The 24,540-nt window shown below is 35.2% G+C and overlaps 1 protein-coding gene across 2 annotated transcripts in view; it reads right to left on the bottom strand.

The window, feature by feature from the left end:
* The window catches only part of Asta-r1 (allatostatin A receptor 1), a 119,724-nt gene that overhangs the window by 88,995 nt on the left and 6,189 nt on the right, over nt 1–24,540 (bottom strand). For both annotated transcript variants that reach the window (XM_076437006.1, XM_076437005.1), the window contains exons 2-4: nt 18,975–19,821; nt 9,832–9,961; nt 4,627–4,893 (exon numbers count right to left, since the gene is read on the bottom strand). In XM_076437006.1, the coding sequence (XP_076293121.1) occupies nt 4,627–4,893; nt 9,832–9,961; nt 18,975–19,381 (804 nt within the window). In that variant the 5' untranslated portion in view covers nt 19,382–19,821. The remainder of the gene's footprint in view (nt 1–4,626; nt 4,894–9,831; nt 9,962–18,974; nt 19,822–24,540) is intronic.

Raw genomic sequence — 24,540 nt, 5'->3', positions numbered from 1 at the left:
TATTTGTAAAAGGTTGAATTTTATTTGCAGAAGGGTGAAATTAATTTGCAGAAGGGTGAAATTGACTTGCAAAAGGGCGAAATTGATTTACGGAAGGGTGAATTTGGAGTGCAAAACCTGTACAACTGGAATTAATCGAAATGCAGTGTGATTCCGTATTGAAACAAACATACATGGATGTTGTGATTGCACATTTTTACAATTATTTATCTGTCGACCGATTTCCCGATATGTTACATACCATTAGGCGTATTTCAGCTATGTTCGGTAGCAGTGGTAGCACATACATACATGAGCGAACCACTATATGCATGTATCTTCAACGTTAAAAAATAATAAAGCTGCGGAAAGGTCAACATGAACAGACTGAACAGACCAGGGTCTGTACAATCAATGTCAAAAATAATTACAGCTCAACAAATTCCACCAAATTTTAAAAATTTTGAGTTTTATTCAAATAAAGTAAACTTGAACAAAAAACAAAATTTGTTCGTATGTCATTTTATATGTGTAACAGCAACGTGTTAATAAAAAAAAATGTGTTTCCTTTCTATTTCAAGTCTGCTTTTTTCTATTGCGGCCCTCGAATTAATTTACAATACATAATGAGGCCCTTGATGGTGAAAGAGTTTGACATGCCCGCTCTACTGTATCAGCTTACAAAAAGACCTAGTTTCAATCGTTTTCAACATGAACATTTTTGAACTCATTCGATTGTGCGCCGATTGTTTTTCACGGTAGATCGATCTGACCAGTCAGATTTGGAAAAACGTTTCGCGACGCGTTCGGATCGAATGGTATCACGTAAATAGGATTAAATTCTCGACGATGTAGACAATAATCTGTCGGTGTTATCACGGCTTCGGTATCACGCAAACCGCTGTGCTGCCCATTGAGAACTGCCGCTTGGGGATTGAAACGTAGCCCTGTGTTTCGAACGACATTTCGGGGAAGGCATCGCTGCGGAAAAATTTGCGGACGACACCGATACAATAGCAATTAACTGCGCCCCTATTCTCGTGTTAATGGGGATGGAAGATAAATCGCAGCTGGGAAATTACGTACGGCGAAATTCGGTGATTAGACCCGTTCGACGGATAATTAGGGTTATTATGGGAACAATGACTTATTATTCGAACAACATGCAGTATACATTTTAAATTTATCACAACGTAGTATTCAAAATTATGAACGATTTACGAGGCTCTGTTTTCATTGCCGGAACACGTTAGGTTACTCCACAAATAACATCAATCATAACTGTGCTCTATTTATACCCTAATGGAGATCAATGAGAGAGTTCAGGATAATCTAATCTAAAAATAAGCTTTATCCTTAATTTTACTTTTTGTTGGTTATAATTTTTAATTGCAGCTGTAATCATGAGACAGTTTTTTGTTTTAGTAAGTGATTTCGTGATAAGTAGGAGAGCAACGTTTAACGAGTAGAAGGAAGAGGGTGTGGTGCAACTAATAATAATTTAATAACAATTCCAATGCTAAATTTTGTTCAAATTACGGTTTTAATTTTTATTCGCTTAAAATTCAGATCAGTAAAAATCGTAACTTTTATTAACATCAACTCTTTAACTATTTACTGTTTCAACTGCTTATAATTAGATTGATACAACCCCTATGAAGGTAAGTTGTTATTCTAGCATATAACTAATTCCGGAATCAGATTCTACGACCCCCAAATCCACTAAAACCACACTAATTAACAGAGACATAAATTTTGCCGAGCTTTTTATAATAATATCGTGAAATCATGACTGTTTTATTTGGATTCCTATCGACGCGTTTTTATCTATTCGAGATTGCATTACACTGTTGTACATACAATGCGTTCTTACTCTAAGGCCATCCGTTGCACGCTGTTGCTTCGATATAACGATTCATAATTTGCGAAAGAACCGCTGAAACGTGTGGACAATGTTTTCAAATCATGCAGCACGTGTTCTATATTGTGGCACTAAAGGCTAACAATGTTACTTTGCTTTCCACAATTCAATCCGAGTGGTCACTCTATTGTTACTTTAAAAAAATGAAATTTATTTATAGAGATACTGTAACACGAAAATTGGAACTCAATGACTTCAGTGCGAGATTAAACAGAGTTTGCTTGCACAGGGATGATAACATAACTTAATCATCTCGAAGAAATTCTGAAAAAGAGATTGAAGTTTGCAGTAGAACGTGTCGTACCATTTTCTACTATCATAACATTTCAAACAAACCCAGGTTATGCATTGTGTACACATTTACCTAATTGCAATTGTTTATAAGCGAAGGCACTTCAGAGAAATGGATAGATGTAATAATAGAGATAAGGCAAAATTTTTCGAGCTTTTATATTTTCGAATTTGAGATAAATGTAGCAAAACATTTCCTTAATTGTCTGTAATATTCGTCAAGGCTTTTTCATTAGTATTTCAAATGACAAACTGAGCAATACAGTACTTTTTTGAAAAAATGAGGTTGGTCTTCAAGTTTAAAAATATGCATCATGCTCTATGTATGCAAGTATAAGAAGCATTCTTGTGCATTCTTTGTGTAATGTATTCCACGTAAGTATCTAACTTTTATGTACAGAATGGTCACATAAATAGGGAGACCTAAAAATCTCCGCTGTTTACGTATACTTCAGAAAACTGGTTAAAACAGTGTCGAACTTCCCGAAGAGACGAAAGCAATGGTAAAAAGTAACCTCTTTCGGAAAGTTCAACTCCACACAAGCGAGAAAAATACCGATACATCTGAATAATATTTTCGAGCAACACAGTTTTAATGTTTTCTGCGGAACAACGTTTTCAGTAAACAAGGAAAATATTTTCATGTTCCATTTATATGTCTTACGCTGTATATTAAATCGTGTGCAATCACTATTTATATCAGTTACAATTCTTTTAACTACAATATCTATTAAATGCAACGCAAAAGAAACTTTTTAAAGGTCGCATTAACATTAAGCAGTTTTTACATTTTAAACTTGTTCATTGAATCAAGGATTTCGTATTCAAAATAGAATTTTTTCGCAGAATTTATCTTATAATCCTATGTTATTACACATAAAATTAACTTTTGCTCCATAATATTAAGCGAAACACGTGGCGAAGACATTAAAATGAATTTAATGTATGAATATTTTAGTCTATATCAATTACAGATGTAATAATATTCTCTGCTCGTGAACGTTAACTTTATGGGATTCACCTTTACAAAGTAAATCCCGATATCACTACGATATATTAATATGAATAAATTACAAGACAAGCAAAATTTAATTTTCTTATGCGAAATATGATCGCGGTATAATAATGCTGACAGTGGGCGTATTAATATTTCCCACATTGCATAATGTCAAAACCATTCAAAACCACCGCGTTAATTACATTATTCACTGTAGATAACATTTACTAAACATACAGCAGTGGCATGCTTATCGTAAACGATCATTTTAAAAAAATTATGTAAAGTATGCAACTTTTCGAAAATAAAATATATTTTATTGGATGGAATAAATTCTTTAAATAGTATTTGATTTCTTTTAGAAATATTTTCTGTACTTCAAATATTTTTGATGGAAATAATGGTTCGTGTTTAATACATTTATGAGTATAATTTGTTTTCTAATGGCAAAATACTTTGTACGTTTATATGGTTTATCAAAAAACTGCAGTAGGATTCTGCTGCTTATGTAGAGTACTTGTATGCAGATTAGTTATCACTAATGCGAGTTATCAGAGTATTAAAACGCAGCAGGAAAACACATTCAGCTTTATCACACCTTCTACCATTATTATCACAAATCCTCTTAAACTCTTAAAACAATACTTTGGATAATTCAACAGTTTAAGTAATATTACAATAGTTTGTTTCAAGCCACATGATTAAAATTAAATATTTTATTTCATTTTATGCCGGATGATATTAAAATAGAGTATTTTATTTTATGATTCATAGTCTTGATATAAAAATATGTTGATAGCCAAATAAAATGCACAGTATTAAATAGAAAGATAATGTTTGAATTATTATATATTGTTCTGATGTTCTGTGTTGTTTTTCATTAACAAATAATATATTCCACTGAAGTTTTAATTATTACAGAGCAAATACAATGGATCAAAAGGTTCCGCTTCGCCCAACGACAAATAAATGAAAAAATATAAAAAACCTATTACGATATTTTAATTTTAGGGTTAGAATTTTCAAATATAATAAAGCTAATAATAAATTACTCGTTAAAGATGAGAATATCTATACTATTTCTACGTCATTTTATATGTTTCCTCAAAATCGAATTTGCATTTGGTTGGAACGAAAGTTCGTAGCGTTTGTAAATTAAAATTGCAAGCTAAAATTCAGATGTTTATTCATAGAGATTTATTGAATACCATATTTTCCATTCTGTTTTATTACTTTTCGCCATTTTCGAGGTAACTTCTCGTGTCATTAAATAAACATATGAATAAATACCTTAATTTTATCTTGGATTCTTAATTTGAAAACGCTACGAACTACTTTCTTCCCAACCCAATATTTGCAAACGTTTGAATCGGAGGCGAGACAAGGAGGAAATTTATCACGCCGGGTTCCTTGTTAGACAGATGAAAGTGGTACTAACCTGGATAGGACACCAACAAAATGCAAAAACGCCGACGACCACGAGCACCAGCCTCGTGACACGTCTCCTCCCGCGACGACTCTCGGCGGTGACGCGGGACCGACGCCACAGCCTGACGAGCATGCAAATGTAAAAGAAGCATATCAGCAGCAGTGGCAGCAGGTAGCTCATCAGGAAAAACGAGACTTGGAACAACGGCCAATCATAGTGCGGTAGGACTCGACAAGCCGTCAGATTCGTCGACGACGAGTTGCCTTCGTCCTGAAACTAAAGCGAAACATATATAAAGGAGCAGTCCCTGGATTGTAGCTACGTCGGAGAATAGATAGCGCGTGAACGTGTGTGCATTCTACGATTTCGATCGTGATCGAATCAGTCGCAATACGGAAAACATTCTTTGCCGAACGTGAGCAAGTTTCAAATGCCTCCGGCGACAAGTTTTTGGTCGCGAAGATTTAGGGGTCTATCAGGGAACGGAGCAACGTGTGTGATACGAAAATATTAGGTTCGTGCGAAACCGATTGTAGCTTTGAAGCAATTTTGAAACAATACTTATGTTTAGATAGCAGATATTTATGCAAAATAAAGCCGGAATTGCAACCAACCGGAGTGACATAGAAATTTATATGTTCAATAGCTTGAAAAGGATGTAAAAATATTTTTAAATTCGTCTAATGTTTTTCATGTTTTGAATTACACCTACTCATTTGTCTCATAAAATCAGGAATCAATTGTAGGATTTATTAAATAAATAGGAATTACCTGTGTTTTACTCTTGCGAACTTTGTTGTAACTCATTATGATAAAATTCAAACATCTGTACGCTTTTACTTATAATTAGACTGCGGATTTTTATGCAAAATAAAAATGTTTTGCATTGATTGTGGCAAACAGGAATAACATAAAAATTGATCTCATCCCTTAACGACTTTGTTACATTAAAAGCAGTATTACAACATTCTCGAATTTTTAAAATCTGTTATTGTTTTATATTTCATCCAACCAATTTCTTCATAAATGCATAAAGATCCGCTGTCTACTTATAATTTAAAAAGCTTGTTTATTGGTATTTAAGGTAAATAGATCGACGATCTAGGAAAGAAAAGTCAAGGATAACAGAAATGTAATTCTGCATTATCATGTTAATTGAAAATTAATATTTATCGAAGCTTATTAGATCAATTTTCAAAAAAGATTCAAATTTTTTAAGTATTGTGCATCATTTTGCTCCAAAAATGTATGGGGTCCAATTACCCCCCTGTACACTGTTAACATTATAATATCAGTACACAGAGAGAAGCTTAACCCCTTGCCTTACGATTTAGTTTACGATTTCAGTGATAAAAACTTTTTTTGTAATTCTTAATTTCCTAAACAAGGAGAAACTTTATATCCACTGTGCGCTTATTTGTTCCCAAATAGCTGTACATTAACAAAACCTCAATAAAATTTTAGAGATTTCAATTCAGAGATTTCCAATCGTTTTGCCATTTTTAAGGCTTCTAGAACATCGTTATTGTATAAAAAAGAATTAGGTCCGATTCCAACGGCTATGGTGTACAACATAACCGCATCAAACAAGATCGAGATGACTATGTTACGTTACATCGCGGCTATATTTATGTTTATGTTGTGACGCCAGAATGAGACATTATTTGTGATAAAATTACATAACGAAACATGGATAGATCTATCGAAATATCTAATAAACGATTTCGAGTTCGGAAAACAGATTCTAAATATACGATACTTCTCCACTTTGAGAAGTACTGGTATTGGTATAAGCCATGATACAAAAAAATTCATTATATTACACAAAAAAGAATGTAACATGAAGTAAGAACTTTAAAATGAAATTGTAAATTCAGTCATTTTGACTGGTGTGTGGTAGTTCTAGTGCTAAAGAAAATGAATAGCATACACATTTATTAGACTCTGTTCAGAATCTTCATCACGAGTCTGACACGATATTGTAAGGCAAGGGGGGGTTAACTACGCAAAGCGTGCTATAAAATCTTTTGACTTTCGATGAAGTAGGGTACTTCGTGGGTGTACGAATAAAAAAAAAACAATACTGAAGCCTTATTTTTCAGATCTTTAACTACATACGTTGGACAGTAAAAATGTTGTGCGTCGCACGGTCTGGCGAAAACATAAAATTACGCCACAGGAAAAGATAATTCGCCGAGTTATGGAAGTATTTGATTTTCACTCGAACCGCTGGAACTGCCATTAGTGAGTATTAGTTCCACATTTACAGGGAAGCGCGGCGGGTGTTCAAGCTCGAACGATTTCAGTTTCTTGGCCGACTTTGTTCCTCTCATTCGAAGGTAATTACGGCGAGAACGGTCATTGGGGAATTACAGGGATAGATGGTATCTGTAGATCTTCCACCCATCAACTCCAATTTAAACTAGATTTATATCAACTTGCCGGTCGCTTTCTTCCCGGTCATTTCGAAAGTATTAATTAGAACGAAGCGCCGGATAAATGATCTTCGCGGTCCTCTATCAGCCAGGCGAACGGATGTGCCTGTTTGGAGCTCGCGTATCAGTAGACACATTTTTGCTCTTTTCTCACTCCCTTTTTGTTTGTAGCCAGATTCTCGGTGGTACAAAGAACAAGCAGAGTTTCGAATGGCGTGCTTTTCGGACTATTGAGTTTTTAACCATTTTACGGTATCGAAATCCAGTCGGAATCAATGCGATCCATCATAACGAGTAACCGGATTGAAGGAGACCGGATCAATCAAAAGAGCTGCGCGCAACGGACAGGATTTTTCGCGTTTTGCGCGACATGGCCAGAACAAACCGAATCAAAAAGCCTTCAGATATCCCAACGGAAGTATGTATAGACTCCAATTAGAGTGCTCGATCACGGAAGGAAAAGCGAAAAATACCTCCCGTGATTAAAGCGTTGCCTGCCGAATCAGCAGCCATCGAGATTTCACAAATCGAGCTAATTCATTTGACAGTTTACCTATCGCCAGTTTGCCGACAGGCCCTTCAACGTCGCGATTTAATGATCGAGGATTTCTTAATCCTTGTGCCAATACCCTGCATTTTGTTCAACATTCGATGACCTTTTTTTTAAACATTCTTTATTCGTAAAGGTCGCTTTAAGGGGGGCACCTTACGTAAATGGCCTGTTTTTCAAGAATTCTTTTTGAAAAATGTAATGCGTTGATTGATTTAAAATTTAAGGTATCATATATTAATGTTATAATGTAAAGGAAAATATTTTTTATAAATTTTAATTGTTGATAACAATGGTTTGAAAAACGGCTTGAAAATGGCATCTTGTAAATGCGCTGTGCAGCGTAGGTTAACTGCGCCAGTGAATAAACGGGCAGCAGTAAATGAACGCTTTTGTATATGTATTTCAACAAATTTTAAGCCGCACGGCATACTAGCGATAATGCCTCTTGGGCCAATGGAATATATGATTCTTTTTCGTCGCTGTATTCCTATTGGTTTATATTGGTCAATTGAACATTAGTTTCTAAGATGGCCTATTTTCACCAAGTGCGTTGAGTGTGTGCAACAGAGCTAAAACTTGTAAGGTATGTATGTATACACGACCTTTTCTTTTACACATGAGTTTTTATACTTTTCTTTTACACATGAGATAAAAGTTACTAACAATATAGATGTACGAGGGTTTAAATATTGAATATAAATCACAAAAATAGCTATAAAATGAATATTTCGTTAAAAATTCGTTGTGTCTATTCACTGGTCCACGATATTACTCATAGCCCAGTAAATGAACAGTGTTCATGAAGTGACAACAATGGTAGAATGTGAAAAAGAAAAGGTATGGAAATGGCCAGAGATTCCAGATACGGTTTGGTACAAGAGACAGGATGTTTTAACAAAGACAACGGAGCCAAATTAAATTAATTCTGGGGGATTTTTTGTGATTAAAGAGTTAAATAAATAGGAGAATATTGTTTAGTAATTTTGTTCATTCATTGGACCATCATTGTTCAATTACTAGAATGTAGTGTTCATTGACTGGTATTTTTTAATTAATAATAATTTCATTTTATTTGTGTTCATTTATTTTTGACAAATGAAGTATAGGGAGTCATTTGGCATTATATGAGATTTCTTTAATTCACATATTTTTTTTAAAAATAAAATATCTTCTTGAACAATTTCTTAAATGTTCATTCACTGGTGCAGTTACCCTACAATGCACAAAAATGATAAGAAACAAAAAAATCAAAATGGAATCGTTAGTTTATGCAAAAACGGTCAGAATGACGTTCTTCTTTTATTATTATAAAATTTGCAAAATTGCAAAAATGGCGAAGTTTTGAAAAAAACAGATTTTCTGTTATGAACAATTGTTAATAATTGGAGCTCGTCATCCTGAGGCCAATTATTTATAGAATATACAGGGTGAGTCAGGAGTAACGGACCAAACACCAAATGGAAATCTCAGTGCTCTAAATTCTTATTATTAGACTGCGGTTCTTTATGCAAAATAAAAGTTTCATAAAGCAATTATCAGAAACGTAGATTCACTAGAAATATATTTCTCCGTCTAATCATATTAATAAGCCTAAAATGTTGTAACAATATTCGGCAATTCTCCTCAAATCTTCACACTTTTGTATTTCATGTATTCATCATGTTTGACTTAAATGCATAACCCGCAGTCTACTTATTATTATTCGAATGATTGCCATAAAGCGATTACGGTACACGTAATGTTCAAAATTCATTTTTATAATTGCGTTAACGCGTTAACTGCGCTTTAAAGAGCCAACGACAGATTAATATCGGCAATAGAAACGGAATATACGAGCTCCTGGGCAAACGTAGGGTGCAATTAACCATTCTTCAAATAATGGAACCGTAGCGATTTCACGTAATTTTGAATTAAGCTTGCTTTAATGTGCGCTAATATAATTACTTGCGAAATTTATGTAACGTTTGTTAAATTCCTATTGTCAAATTTTCAAAGCATATTAATTTTCGTTTATCAGCCCAATAAAATGTAACGTTAAAGGATCGGGCAGATTTTGGAATTTGCAATCATACAAAGAATGAAATATTCGTTTATATCATATTCTATAATAGAATAATAAAAAATCAGGATTTTGAAGATGGAGGATGTTCTGGCCGCAAGGCATTTGTTTCTTTTTGACAAACTTCTAGATAAAATTTAAAATCCAAACACTTTCAAATGACTTACCTCGCCATGAACAACGAGGGCAGGGGTAGAGATCGCGAAGATAATCGCCCACGCGATGCAAATAGCAAGGATCGCACGACTTTCGGTCCTCCATGATATCGAAGTGATTGGATGAACCACTGCTAAATACCTGTAACAATTCATAGACATTTTTCGTTATAAATTGCTATAGTATTCCTACTTTAACACGTTCGCTGCCAGCATTTGTTTCGTTGCTTACCTTCCTTGTTCGAAAGTTTTATTAAATGCAACGTATCCAATTTTGAATTATTAAAACAGTTTAGCAAAAGAAAGTCACAGATTCTCTGAAAATTGTGCATTCTACTATGACTTTAAACAACGAAGAGTGCATCAAATTAATTCGACTGTTTTTAAGTGAACTGTCAGATTATGGATGTCACATATTTGTGACGGTGGTAGCGAACATGTTAAGTATGCTAAATATGAAAAGACAGGATCAGAATTGAAGACGACTTCAAAATGCAGAAACAATCATTATAGAAAATCTGGAAAATTACGTCTAACAGAAACTGTAACTTGCATTTTTCACAGAATCACTTTTTTCGAAACTGTCGCCACGATATCTCAAGTTCTAGTTGAACAATTTTCGTTATAAATTGCTATAGTATTCCGACTTTCAGCATGCTAAATACGAAAAAGACAGAATCAGAATTTAAGACCATTTCAAAATGCAGCAGCAATCATTATAGAAATTCTGAAAAATTACATCTTACACAATTGGCGAAAGAAAGGTCTCGAAACCCAGAATACTGTTTCCTATTTGATGTACAACAAAAGAAACCTAATGCAAAAACTTCAATGGTTCTTCTGGAAAGAATTGCTAAGAATCGGTGAAGAAACGATGTCGAAAACCAGAATACTATTTCTTATTTTACGTACAACAAAAGAAACTGGAAAGCTGTTTCGTCGATTCCATTTACAGAAAAACTATTTAGTATTGCTGTAGAATTCTTTTCACGATCAAATTAATAATCAAACCAGAAGTTGACAGAGTATTTAGAACAACAAGATGAACTATTTCGGAACAATTATTAATATATAAATGATATGCATGTTAATGAATGCTGTGTATAACAATTGCAATCCTCGAGAAACGAAAAGTGGAGTTAATAAATAGGTTAACTACGGTTAAAACAAATGATACATGTGTGAAATGTACGAGATTCATGCGACATTAATGGCTGTGATTTACCGATGTTGCTATTTTTGGGTGCAGTAGTATGTATCATACATGATTTGCGGATTAACTGTGACGAACATGTTTACTCCGAAAATGTTTCACGTATCATATACCCGGCAAAATGAATGGACAATCGTTCACGGTAATCGACTTGGATGAAAGCCAACAGATTGAATTATGCAGGTTACTGGGAACTCACGATTAACCTAGTTGTTAATTGCAAGCTCATGACACGAAAACTCTGTATCAAGGATAACATTCATTCGTAAATGGTTTGTCATTAAATCTTATAATAAACGCCTCCTGTGCACATAAAAACTAAAGAAGCACATGTATATTTTGTCTGTGTTTAATTAACTTTTATAGAATTCCTCCTTCTCTAATCCTATCATTCTGTATCCTAATAATTTCAATTTTCTTTACAAATCTATTGCTAACACGTCCGCTGCCGAGCGACATTTTCAAAAACGGTTCCACCACGCCAACAAATTTTAATTAATTGTAAAATAAAAATACAAAACACGTATTTATGGGACAGATATTGAATTTAGATAATTTTTAATTGCTTTATTAATTATACGAGTTATATCGTAGTCGATTTTTGCGATAAAATGTTTTATGACAAACCTGAACACAAACTTCGACCTACGAGATAACTCGTTGTTGGCAGCGAACGTTTTAAAGTATTTGCTCTTTTTATTTGCAACAAACTGCACTCTCGATATGAAATGTGCATTATCAAATTGAATGCGAAACGCATCACACCGAAGTGAAAAAAAGACACAAAACTGACAGTAATAATAAATAAAAATAACAAACACGATATTTATTGCAGATAGAACAAAAAATTGGAAGTTTCAGCACAGGATTTCGTAGAGTATGCTGTTATTTCATTTCTGATTTAACGACATCATTGAAGATGTTTTAATGCATACTTTCATAGCGAATTTAAAATATTTTCATCCACAATTCATTGAAAGCATCATTTCAAAGTGTAAGAAACACAAAACTGACGATAATAGTACATAAAAATAACGAAGTGACTGTTTTAATGCAAGCTTTCATAGAATGTAAAACATTTTTATCTGCAATTTATTAAATGTGTCATTCCAAAGTGGAAGAAACACAAAACTGACAATAATAGTAAATAAAAATAACGAAGTGACTGTTTTAATGCAAGCTTTCATAGAATGTAAAACATTTTTATCTGGAATTTATTGAAAGCGTCACTCCAAAGTGGAAGAAACACAAAACTGACGGTGACAATAAATAAAAGTAACACGCACGATATTTATTGTGGATAAAATAAAAAAATTTGACGTTGTAGTACTGGGTTATGTAGAGTATACTTCAGAGCTGGGGAAAATACGAGATTTTAAATTGTACATGGTAAATATAATCCCATTTATTTTAAAGTATGCACACAACTTTAAAAATAAGACATTTTATTTAGAAAATAAGAATTTATTTGAGGTAGTAATTTTTTTGGAAATAGTAATTCATTTGAAGAATATTAAAAAAATTTGTATTTTGTCTTTATTTTTAATTTCAATTTTAAATATCATTGCTGAAAACAGTGGTTCGAATTCAATACATGTATGAGTGTAACTGTTAGTTTACGCGGTTTCTCAGAGTATTATAATAATACAAAAAGTAAAATTTTGTATTTCGCGTTTCAGATTGTTAAAATATGAATATTTTATTTTCTGGATCAAATTGTTGAAATAGGAATATATTTTATTTCTAGGTTCAGATTGTTCAAATAGAAATATTTTATTTTCGAAATTGTATATCTTAATTAAAATACTATTTTCTTTAAGCAAAATAAAATCCAAAATAGTAAATAGTACTTGAAATCCCCACCTCTGGTATACTTTCATGTAATTTCTAATTTAACGACATCAATGAAGATGTTTCATCGTCGCCAATGACGAAGAAGTCGATGCGACGTTAAAGAACGAAAGAAGAAGATGTTTCAATGCAAACTTTCATAGAATTAAAAATATTTTCATCTGCAATTCATTGAAAGCGATGACGAAGAAAAGAAAATTGTCTTGCAATTTCAATTCTTTAGATCGATCCGCGACAGCGTCAATTTGCATAAGTAACGTTCCAAGAAAAGAAAGTAGAAATGGCGAATAGACTCAAAGTTAGTTTTGCAATCCATATTGCCGGCAGTTAATGGCAGAGATACCGTCGCGATGACCGTCGGAAGAGCGAATAAAATCCAGAAAGAGGAACGCAATTTTACAGGGTGAAAATTCTGATACGTAATAGAAAATGAACGTGTCGGGTAGACGAGGGAAGAGTCAAGATTCCTTTCGTACGTATGACATTTACAGGCGCGGCACGTGATTCTACTGCAAGTGATAGAACGCCGTACGGGACCAGGAAATGTAACCGGAAATACTGCTGATATTTACGGGGCAAGAATGGGTTTCAGCTCCCCGTCCTACGTACAGGATCGAGTTTTATTATACAGCGGCGTTCGCCGAGTATGTTCTATCATATCGCCGGCGATCAAAGAATCGTGAAGCGACCGCATCGTCTCCTGCTACACAGACTGTAAATTGCATGCATTTGTAACTTTTACAGCTACGGGAAAATAGACCACGAACTGTAACAACATTACGATAACATTCTTGTATAGATTATATTCTCTAATGTACAGGGTGAGTCTCGTAACGTGACGATCTCAAAAAACTCGTAAGTTATTTATTGTACAAAAGAAATGTTCAAACAAATGTTGCATGGTTCCTAGGGGGACATACAGTGCTGCAATCTGATTTTTGTTACTTCCATTTTTTATCAAGATATGAAGATCACCTTCAGTTTTTTTAAATAGAATGCCCAATATTTTTGCTCGAACTCGGATATAGCACAAACTTCTGCGAAACAAAGTATTGATCTTCGTATACAGTCAAACCTGTTTTTGTGCGATTTGTTTCGTGTGATTTTTTTTATAGTCCAGTCGCCAGGTACTTTTACCTGGAAAGTATTCCGAACTTAATGAAATTTTGACACGTCATTTAGGGGTACTCTGGGGTGTCGAATCTAAGTTTTCGACCTCGAGGACCCTGTGCTAACTTGGGGAGGGGGAAAAAACCACGATTTTTATTACCTTGTTTTGGTTTTTCGCCTATTACTCAAAAACTGAAAAAAACGACGGCGGGGCCCGATGGGGATGTTTTTTTTTATTATTAATATCTATATTGCTATTAAACATAACACCAACGAAAATATGAAAAGGCTTGAATCCACTCGGTTGAAGTAAATAAATTGTGCTGTCCTCCCCAGTTAAAAGTAAAAATGTAAGGGGTATCCGTAGTATGAAGATTATATATAAATATGTTGAAAAACTAAAGTTATGAGCCAAAAACTTGCAATTTCCTGCTAAATGTCACAATGCGTGGCTCAAAACGTCATTTTGAGAAACATTTCCTAATTTTGAACGCCTGTCTCTCGGTACCTATTTGGTCAAAAAAAAAGATTAAGCAGTGAAATTTGAAGGAAAAATACTCTTTCCAAAAATGGAAGACAAAAGTTCATAGGACCCATAGTTTTTGAGTAATAGGCGAAAAACCAAAACAAGGTAATAAAAATCGTGGTTTTTTCCCCCTCCCCAAGTTAGCACCCCTAAATGACGTGTCAAAATTTCATTAAGTTCGGAATACTTTCCAGGTAGACGCCTTTTTTTCGACCTGGCCACTGGACTACTATGTGGTACATGAATATCGAGATTCTGTTCGCCATATGTAAGTTCGCCGCGAGGTTAGGTCAATCCCAACGGTGTTGGCATCACTTTTTTCTATCAGTGTGTATGTACATTTTGCATCAGCCATTTTCATACCTATTGCATCAGCCAATTTCATTAGGCATGATCAATGTTCTTATACATATAGGGTGTCCTGCTATTTATGAAGTTTGTGAATATTTTTTCTGCGGTCCCTATCTGCCGCACAAAAACAGGTTTGACTGTATTTCAAATTACCTTGATCTTCAAAGATGGAGGTCAAATTTAAATTTCGTTTGCAAGGAGAAATCTGTAGCCAGTGTCTTTCGTAAATCATGTACGTAGTTCATGTTCATAGAGATGAAAGATTATGAAATTTTCAAAATGACTAACTTTTACTGACTGTGTCTTTGGGCTAAGAAGGATACTTTCTACACATTCTACAGAGTGACAGGTATTAGCTTTTCTCGCAAAGCCTGCATTCTCCTGTCATTTGATGGTCATATCACAGAACATGTTTCAATGCATTTGTTCATGAGCTACGATTTAATTTACAATTGCAGTGATTAGAACTTCTTCATCGTTCATAATTTCATAGAGAAAGAAGAGTATTCTCCAATATGTATATCGACAACAACAAAATAGAATCCTATTTCGGTTTAAGGGAAATTAATAATATACATGTTTAGCAGATTCTGTTGGAAATCTAAAATATGAGTGTAAATCAGACAAAATTGTGCATCGGAAAGTTGAATTTGTTTCTCGTTTAAATTAGAGCCAAGTCAATATTTACAAAACTGAAAGTTTTTTCGTTTTGGTGTTTTTGATTTATTCTAGTTCTACGATCTACACTCGCGCAGATTAAGAATCTTTCTATTTTCCTCTGGCTCGTGGAAAGTTTCAGAAAAATGTTCCCGAGGCATGCTGCCAGAACTGCCATAACTTTCGACAGAATCATTAATTTTACATGAGGAAATGCCTGCATGTTCTCCAAACACTGCAGAATAAAGAAGTTCTGTCTCAAGTCGATATGTTTATTAGTTCTCGATTGAAAAAGTTCCTAAGCACTTAGAAAATATCTTTTAATCTATGCAGGTTTGTATCCACAATTATTTATGTTTAAATCACTTATTAAAAATCAATTTTGGATAGGTACTAAGAAGACGTAACAGAGACAGTATGATTTTTTATAATAATATTTGCGTAATCTTTGTCACGAGAAACTTTCTATGAAAAGAATGCAATTAACTTTACTATATTCATATAATCTCGTGAGTATCGCGAGATCGTGTACAATATTTAAACAGTACCTTGTAAGGAGCTATTCCCCTTTTTAATCTTTCAATTGGACCAGAAACACGGAAAAAAATCTTATCGTTCAACCATTTTGTAACTGATAGGGTCAAAATCAAATTGTTAACCTGTGTAAGGGTGCACATTGCAACTTCCTTGTTGATAAACTAAATAACATATACTTATAAAACTTTGCTAATTTATTAAATGTATGTTGCACTTCCACATTTTCATAGCTTATTATTATCAAATAGTATAGTGCTAACTCCAGTAGTACTCCAGTATTAAATCTAGTAAATTATGTTGGAATGATGTAATTTATTATTTTAATATTAAATATGTAGATCGCGAAATTTTTTAAGAAGTGAATATGTATTTTAAGAAATTAAAAAATTCTTACTATTAAAATTCATCAGGAAACGCATGCTGCGATTGTTGATGCTAATTTCTACTTAAATTAGTTATAAATTTTCAATCTGTGCAATTCTGGGACTAATACTTTTGGCACGATGTTCACAAACCTTTACCGAATATAATGATACCAAAAAGAGCACCGGATATTTCTCAATAGTATAACAAAATCCTCAATGAGGTTTTATAATCATAAAAAAGAACTTACAGAATGATTGATTATGTTTAAATATTAATAACGACACGAATTTAGACGATGATACGAAATGAAATCTGTGTGGAAGTGCTCTGTATACTGTATTACACAATTTCTTTAAAACATTTGAGAATCGCTAATGAATGAATGCTGTATTAGAGACTGTTTAAGAACGCAAAGCGTGTTATTAAATCTCTTAAGTGGGCAGACTCTGGAGGTAGTTCCAGGATTGCAAGATTGCGGAATGCGCCTTTTCATTTCTCGATAATGCAGTGATGGGGTTTTTCAGTAGTCAAAAGGGCTAGATAAAAGATCAATCTAAGCCGCGATGGCCCTAAAAAGTCCTATGTTTACGTTTACGAGGCGTAATTTGCATTATTCGGGAGCATACAGCTGCGCATGTAGCTATTTTCATAAATCTGCGACATCTACATGCTGCCGAATAATGCAAATTACACCTCCTAACGTGAAACTAGGACTTTTATCTTTTATCTACCGCTTTTGACTACTAAAAAACCTCATCTTTGTATTATCGAGAGACCCTTAACTTTCGACGAAGTAGAGTACCTCACGGATGTACAAATAAAAAAAAACTGAAACCTAATTCTTCAGACGTTTAACTACGTCCGACAGAAAAAAATGTACGACTTACGCAAAATTTTGAAATCGACTTTATTCCGACTTTTAGGGCCAAATACCTCACTATGCGCTGTAGACATAGTTGGGCAAAAATTTCGAATAAAGTGGGTTTAAAACCCACTTGGAAAAATCCACTTTATTCGAAATTTTTGCCCAACTCTGACTGTAGGTCGCAAAGTGAAGAAGTACAGGGCCGTCGAGGTAAATCCGGCAAACACAACAGCTCGCAGTAACGCCAATCAGTAAGAAACCACTGATCAGTCAACAACTGGCATTTGTTCAACCATGAACCAAGAATACGATCGAAGAGCAGCGATAGTCGAACCGCTTCGCGCGAGAAAGTCGCTCTCGGAAATATAATTGAGTGGATTGGCTACAAAAGAATGGTAGTGTATGATCTAGCTAAGAAGTTGAGGGAGTCCAAGAAACAGAAGGAATTTCAACAGGACTCTGCTCCACCTCACAAGGCAAGAAAGACACAGGCCTGGCTTTACGAAAAGCCCTAGACGACCAATAATATTCTTAATGTAGGTTGACAATAACATTGAAGCTCCCGTCGATACTTCTGTTTGAACCCCTGCTAAACGGTCAATATGCCCTTTCAATGCGCCTCGTCAATATTATTGATCGTCTCGTGCCCCATAAGTCATCACTGGTCCCCGAATTGTGGACCCCCTCTAGCCCTGATTGCAATCCCTTGATTATTGATGTGGGGCGTAGTCGGAACAAAGGTAAATGCGAAGCTACATAACACGGAAGATTCTCTACGAGCCTCCATTATGGAAGTGATGACAAATATGGACAAAGAGGAGATCAAGCGAGCCTGCAATCGATTCAGGTCCAGAGTCTGGACTCCAGACCATGATTGCCATATTCCGCGGGAACCAGGCCCCTAAGGCCGTTATTAGACTAGGCCACTGGTGGAGCCACCAAAAATAGTTGCCGATCTGGTGGACGGCATCGGCAACCGGCCGGGCAACATTTGGTGGCGCCGCCACCAGCTGGGGTATTGATTTGAATGTAGCCTATTAGACAAAGCCACCAAGTTGCGCCACCAGCATCGCGAAAACATGAACAATTGACGTTCAAATTACCACCACATTTATCGTAAAATACATAAGAACTCGACACAGCGTTACATCGACAGCGGGAATGAACGCTTGGTGGTACCACCAGTTACCGATTCATAAAAGCTCTTCAATTCGGTGGCGCCACCAAGTTGCGCTACCAAGTTGCCCACCAGTGGCCTAGTCTAATAACGGCCTTACCGCTGCGCCCCTCGCCCAGCTGCGCCGCTGAGCCCGCCCCACTCTTCCCACTAACACTGACGCGTACCGCTAACTTAGCTTGCTCCACGCGGTACGCGTCAGTGTTAGTGGGAAGAGTGGGGCGCGCTCAGCGGCGCAGCTGGGCGAGGGGCGCAGCGGTAAGGGGCCTGGTTCCCGCGGAATATGGCAACCATGGTCCAGACTCGAGAAGATCGTAGCAGCTGATGGAGACTACATCGAGTAATTCAATTGTAAATATCATTTACTACTGTTGTACCAAATCGGGTTAGAATATATTTACATTTTTCTTGAATTTTAATCGTTTTTCCCTATGTAATGACTTTTCCGAATTTACCTCGACGGCCCTGTGTAGAAGGCAACGATGAAACAACAGCGACTTACCTGTCCAGGCTCATGAGGACCAGGGTATAAACGCTGGCGAAGGCGGTGACGATGATAAGGTACTGGACGATTTTGCACCAGATGTTGCCGAACGGCCAAAACGGCAGTACGAAATCGGTGGCGGTGAACGGTATGCAGAAAATGACAAATAGCAGATCGGCCACGGCGAGATTGATGATCAGAATGTTCGTCGTCGATCTCATGCCGGGATTCGCCGCGACGACGGTTACTACCAGACAATTCCCAACGAATCCAAGTATGCCGATCATGCCGAAGCACAGTGGCACGATCACCCCTACGATCCTCTGCACTTGTTGCTGATCGAAATCGTACGTCTCCGTGTCGTTGGTGTCCGTGACGTTCAACATCTCTTGGTCCAGCCCGATCTCCATCTCTTCAAGCATCATATATCACAGCAAAGAACAGAGCGAACAACGACCGAGTCTCCCACGAATCTGCTAAGCTCGCTGCCGATCAGTTTCGCGGATGCATATGTTACAATTCCTCAGTCGTGTCGACGACAACCATGACGAGTTCTATTTAAATTATTTATTTTTAGACCTATCGTTCTAGTTACGTTGATAACTATGGCAGATTTCTGTAGTAACTCGTACGTGTCATCGCAACGAGACATTTTGTACTCCTGTGAAACGTGCTCCTGATAGTTCCGACATTGTCAGCAGGTTTTGGCTCTCGTTCGAACGATCGAATAGGTTCTATGGATGAATTCTCGTTCATGCGACTTTGGAGAGCAATCGATTCTTCACCCTTCACGGATTGAGTTCTATGATGAGCTCCTCCGGACCCGAAGAAATCGAATTTGCGTTGTTGTTCGTTGCTACGGCGGCTGAAAATTAACACGTTTATTTGCTGAGAATATGTAATCGTGTAGGTTACTTATTACTTAAATTATTAGTATTTAAAAATGATTTTATATTGTCCACTGAATCGATATATGTATAATAGTAATTACTAGACTGCGGATTTTATGGATTTATCACAAAAATGGGTAAGCACAATTTATAGCATTGGACATATTAAAAAGATTTAAAGACATTAGTGTATTGGTTTCAACTTAATCAGATAATTAAAAGAAGAAAGAAATTTTTATTTCGCTCCTCTGTCTTGCAATCAATGCAAACATTTTTTATTTTGCATAAAGAACCGCAGTCTACTAATTACTCTGCTATGGATATTCATGACAATGTACGCTGTATAAAGTAATTCAATGAAGAAACAATCTGCAATCTAGTAATTAAAAAAAAAATATAGAAATTTCAGAAGATTGAAAAAAATCTGCAATTTAGAAATTACGTTCCGCACACCGTAGTAATCTCCATGCATTCGTTCGACATTTTAGCGTCCGAATTTTGTAATTTGTTGAAAACTATCCAGTTTCCAGGAAACAATTTCTGGACAGTTTTTAAATGAACGAACACGATATGCCAAGATCGCTAACATTCGTACATACGATAACTGCCAGAATCCATTTCGGTGTTTTACCAAACAAAATTACGTTAGTTCGTTTAATTAAAAGTGAAGCCCCGAATTACACAAAAACTCGCGCGGCTAGTATACAAGTGAGAAGCCAACGTCTGTTCTTCCATTTCGCTAATTTAAACTTATGCAAATTTAAACTGGCGCATCATAATTGAACAAGAATAATCATCGCTGTGCATAACGCTGTCCAGGAGTGACACTTTAGAAACATTAAAATAATAAAGGAATTCCAGATTTCAATAATTCGTCTTCAATTATTTCAGCAAATTAAACATTCGTAACATCTTTTCTATAGTTTTAAATTTCACACGTACTTCATACGTATGACTTATTAGATCGATTTATTAGCAGACTGCGGATCTTTATGCAAACTAAAAATGTTCCAAGTCGATTCCAACGAACATAAATTAAACGACGATGTATTTCTTCTTTCAACAATTTTAATACATTGAAACTACATAATACATTTTTGACAGTATAAAATCCATAGTTTAATAATTAATAGGCTGCGGATCTTTATGCATTTATAGCAAAATTGAGTAGATGAAATTCAAAATTGTAGAAAAATTTTAGAAATTGAAGATGTCAATGTATGATTTTTCATCTATTAAAATTATTAAGGGAAGAAATAACATTCTGTTTGGTTTCTATCCCATGCAATCGATACAGACAATTTTCATTTTGCATAAAGATCCGCAGTCTACTAATTAAATATGCTTGGAGAATATTAAAATGATTTTTTTAAATTAGAAAAAATCTTGTAAAATCGAAGCGATGCGAATGAAAAGCTCTTATTCGGACAATTTGAGGATGTTCGCGGCATGAAAAATATCTTGGCAAGAAAAATGTATAAATAGCTGAAATAAGAATAGAAAGCCCTCAGCTGAGTAACGAATGCATAGAACGGCGGACGCCCTTTCATATGCTAAATTGGATCGGCGTATTCTCAAAACCGGCGTATATTATCACGTACAATTCCGACGATTCTAATGCTCTGTGTCCTCGATATATTTAATATACTACCCGTCTCGTTAAACAATTCCCCTGTGCTTCAGCCCTTAACAAAACGACTACATAGCACTGCGCAATTTAAATCGTTAATATCATTCTTTTACTACATCTCTTATTATGAAAAATATTACTACGTTCACGTCTTAATGTGTTATCTTATAATTTCTCGTACAAAAAGGACTTCTTCAGTAAATTAATTTACGTCTTAATATATTAGCTTATAATTTCACGTAGAAAAATTTGTACTTCTAGGATTAATAAATTGTAATCGCAAATGCAATAAATTAATTTACATCTTGATATATTAGCTTATAATTTCTCGTAGAAAAATTTGTACTTCTAGGATTAATAAATTGTAATCGCAAATGCAATAAATTAATTTACATCTTGATATATTAGCTTATAATTTCACGTAGAAAAATTTGTACTTCTAGGATTAATAAATTGTAATCGCAAATGCAATAAATTAATTTACATCTTGATATATTAGCTTATAATTTCTCGTAGAAAAATTTGTACTTCTAGGATTAATAAATTGTAATCGCAAATGCAATAATTACGGCTGAATATATTAGCTTGGAGATTATGAAATAGATTCGACATTTTTTAAAAATCCACTAATAAGATTAAAAAATTCATTATGAAATCCTTAGCTACGAATCGTAGATTTTTTAAATATTGTGAAATAATCGCTGGTATGTAATGTGCTAATCCCATGTTCCATCAGCTACTTGATTTTCTATGAAAAACGAATTATTAATTAAGATTCTATGTTAGCACGCTCAACGATCAATATTAGCTTCCGTGCATGGAATTCAGTAATTTTAAAGATTAGGAAATGGATTCCGCGAAAAGTGTGTGTTTAATAATGCAATAGCGTATGAATTTCGCATACCGGGGAAGCAGTAACTCTATCGAAATTAAAATCGAAAGAGAAAAACGCAGAAACTGACCCATTTCAGCTCGTGTTTGACTAGTCGCGGTGGCTTATCGAAATTCAGGTCACGTTAAGAGCACGTGCGACTTCACTTCTGTGACTCCGCTGAAAAAGCGCCTCATTTAGCGCTCATTCTCAGTTAAGCAAATATAAATAATATAAATCCGATACGAAATACGAATGATTCTCCCTGTCCGTAAAATCCCGAGGCAGTGAACTTTGTTCGTGGCCCCTGTCTCTCGGAAGCGGTAGAAAATTTACGGGGAAGTGGCTCACTTCGTATGCAACACGTAACATAAAAGAAAAACCGGCGGCGGGGACTTAAACGAGGTATTATTCAGAGTCCCGAGCTACCTAACAAAAACTCTAATAAATCATAATAACACGATTGTTAATATTTAGCACAGTATGAGAAGCACGGCCGTTGAAAAGTTTCACCGGAGAACTTCCAGAAGTTGATTCCTTGATTCCCGAATCCGCAGGAATCCCGCAACTTTTTTCTACTTTCCGCGGATGTTTCATCGATCATCGCGATCCGAAGCGTTCGAGCTTCTTTCTCGAATAAGGATCGTTTTGTCCGCCGTTCGCAGCATCAAAAGTGGTGTAAATGACCTCGATGGATTTCAATTCTACAGAAATGAAGTGCTCTTTCATGCAGTAGCGTATTATCGGCGTGAAACGACGCACGAATCCGTCTGTCATCAAATATCAAAAACTTAACACCGCACAGAGTGCGGTAATTGGCTCGAAAAGTCGGAATAAACTAGTTTAGTGTTATTTATGGGCTCAAGGACGTAATACAGCAGGTCGTTGAATTCGTTTTAACGTCAGCTACAACATTATCAAATTAAAAATACATTTTAACCTTTAAAAAGTCAAAATGATTTTTATTTCTTGTCGAAAAGAATTTTTTTCGAAATTTTATATTATTTAGAAATTTGTAGATAATTAAAGACTGTTCAACTTTTATTCCAAACAATTTTTCCTCCGATTATTTATTCAAAACAAATAATGGAGTACTTTCATAGAAAAGCTCGAAACAATTACTTTTGCATGTAAATTACGTAATTTATTAAACAGTAAATATATATTCTAAGAAATTTATAAATTCTTGCTATAAATTTTATTCTAATTCTACTAACTTTATGCTAATTCTTTTGGCACGATGTTCACAAACCTTTATCGAATACAATGATAACAGAAAGATCGCCGAATATTACTCAATAGTATAACAAAATCCTCAATGAAGTTTTATCATCGTAAAAAAACTTACAGAATAATTAATCATGTTTAAATATTAATGACTATACTAATTTAGACGATAACGAAACGAAATCTGTGGGGAAGTGCTCTGTATACCTACTTGAAGAGCTTCTGCAATTTCAGAATTTACACAATTTCTTTAAACACTTCGAAATCGCTAAAAAAATGGACACTGTTTCAGCGACTCTTTAAGAATGCAAAGCGTGCTATAAAATCTCTTGACTTTCGATGAGAAGTAAAGTACTTCACGGGTGTATAAATAAAAAAGGAAACAATATTGAAGCTTGACACTAAAAATTGTACGACCTGCACAAAACTTTGAAATCGACTTTTTCCGATTTTTCGGGTCAACTTCGGACACCATTCGAGTTCACGGGGATCACCTATTCCGTACGGAGAAAAAGTTGAACAATTAAATAACTCGTTATAGAAGTAATGGAATTTCAATAACTGGAACCTCGGTGAATATCATCAAACTTTTTTCCGATACGTCACACGGGTCTCCGACGCTCGACTCGGAAATGCGTGCCACTCCGACCACGAAATCCTCTCATTTCGTTGTCCGCAGGACTTTTAAACCGATTGCATCATTTTTAGCCGTGTGCCTTTGATAGCGGACACACAGCCGCCGAAAAACTGTCGCGGACTCTATTGCGCTCTGTGTAGCAGCGGTATTCCTTACACGTAGACAATATGGTTGACAAAAATACATTGAAACACCGAATAAAACAATTTAGCTTGGCGTTGTTTTTTTTACTTAACCACAGAAAGGTATCTTTGCTAAATATGTCGGCAAAAGTAAATGAAAATACTGAATGACCAGAAGAATTCTGGAAAATTTCATATATTTCTATT

Source organism: Lasioglossum baleicum, chromosome 13 (genome assembly GCF_051020765.1).
Source record: "Lasioglossum baleicum chromosome 13, iyLasBale1, whole genome shotgun sequence".
NCBI classification, from domain to species: Eukaryota; Metazoa; Arthropoda; class Insecta; order Hymenoptera; family Halictidae; genus Lasioglossum; species Lasioglossum baleicum.
The sequence above is the reverse complement of the archived record's forward strand: the minus strand, read 5'-3'. Positions and strand labels throughout refer to the sequence as shown.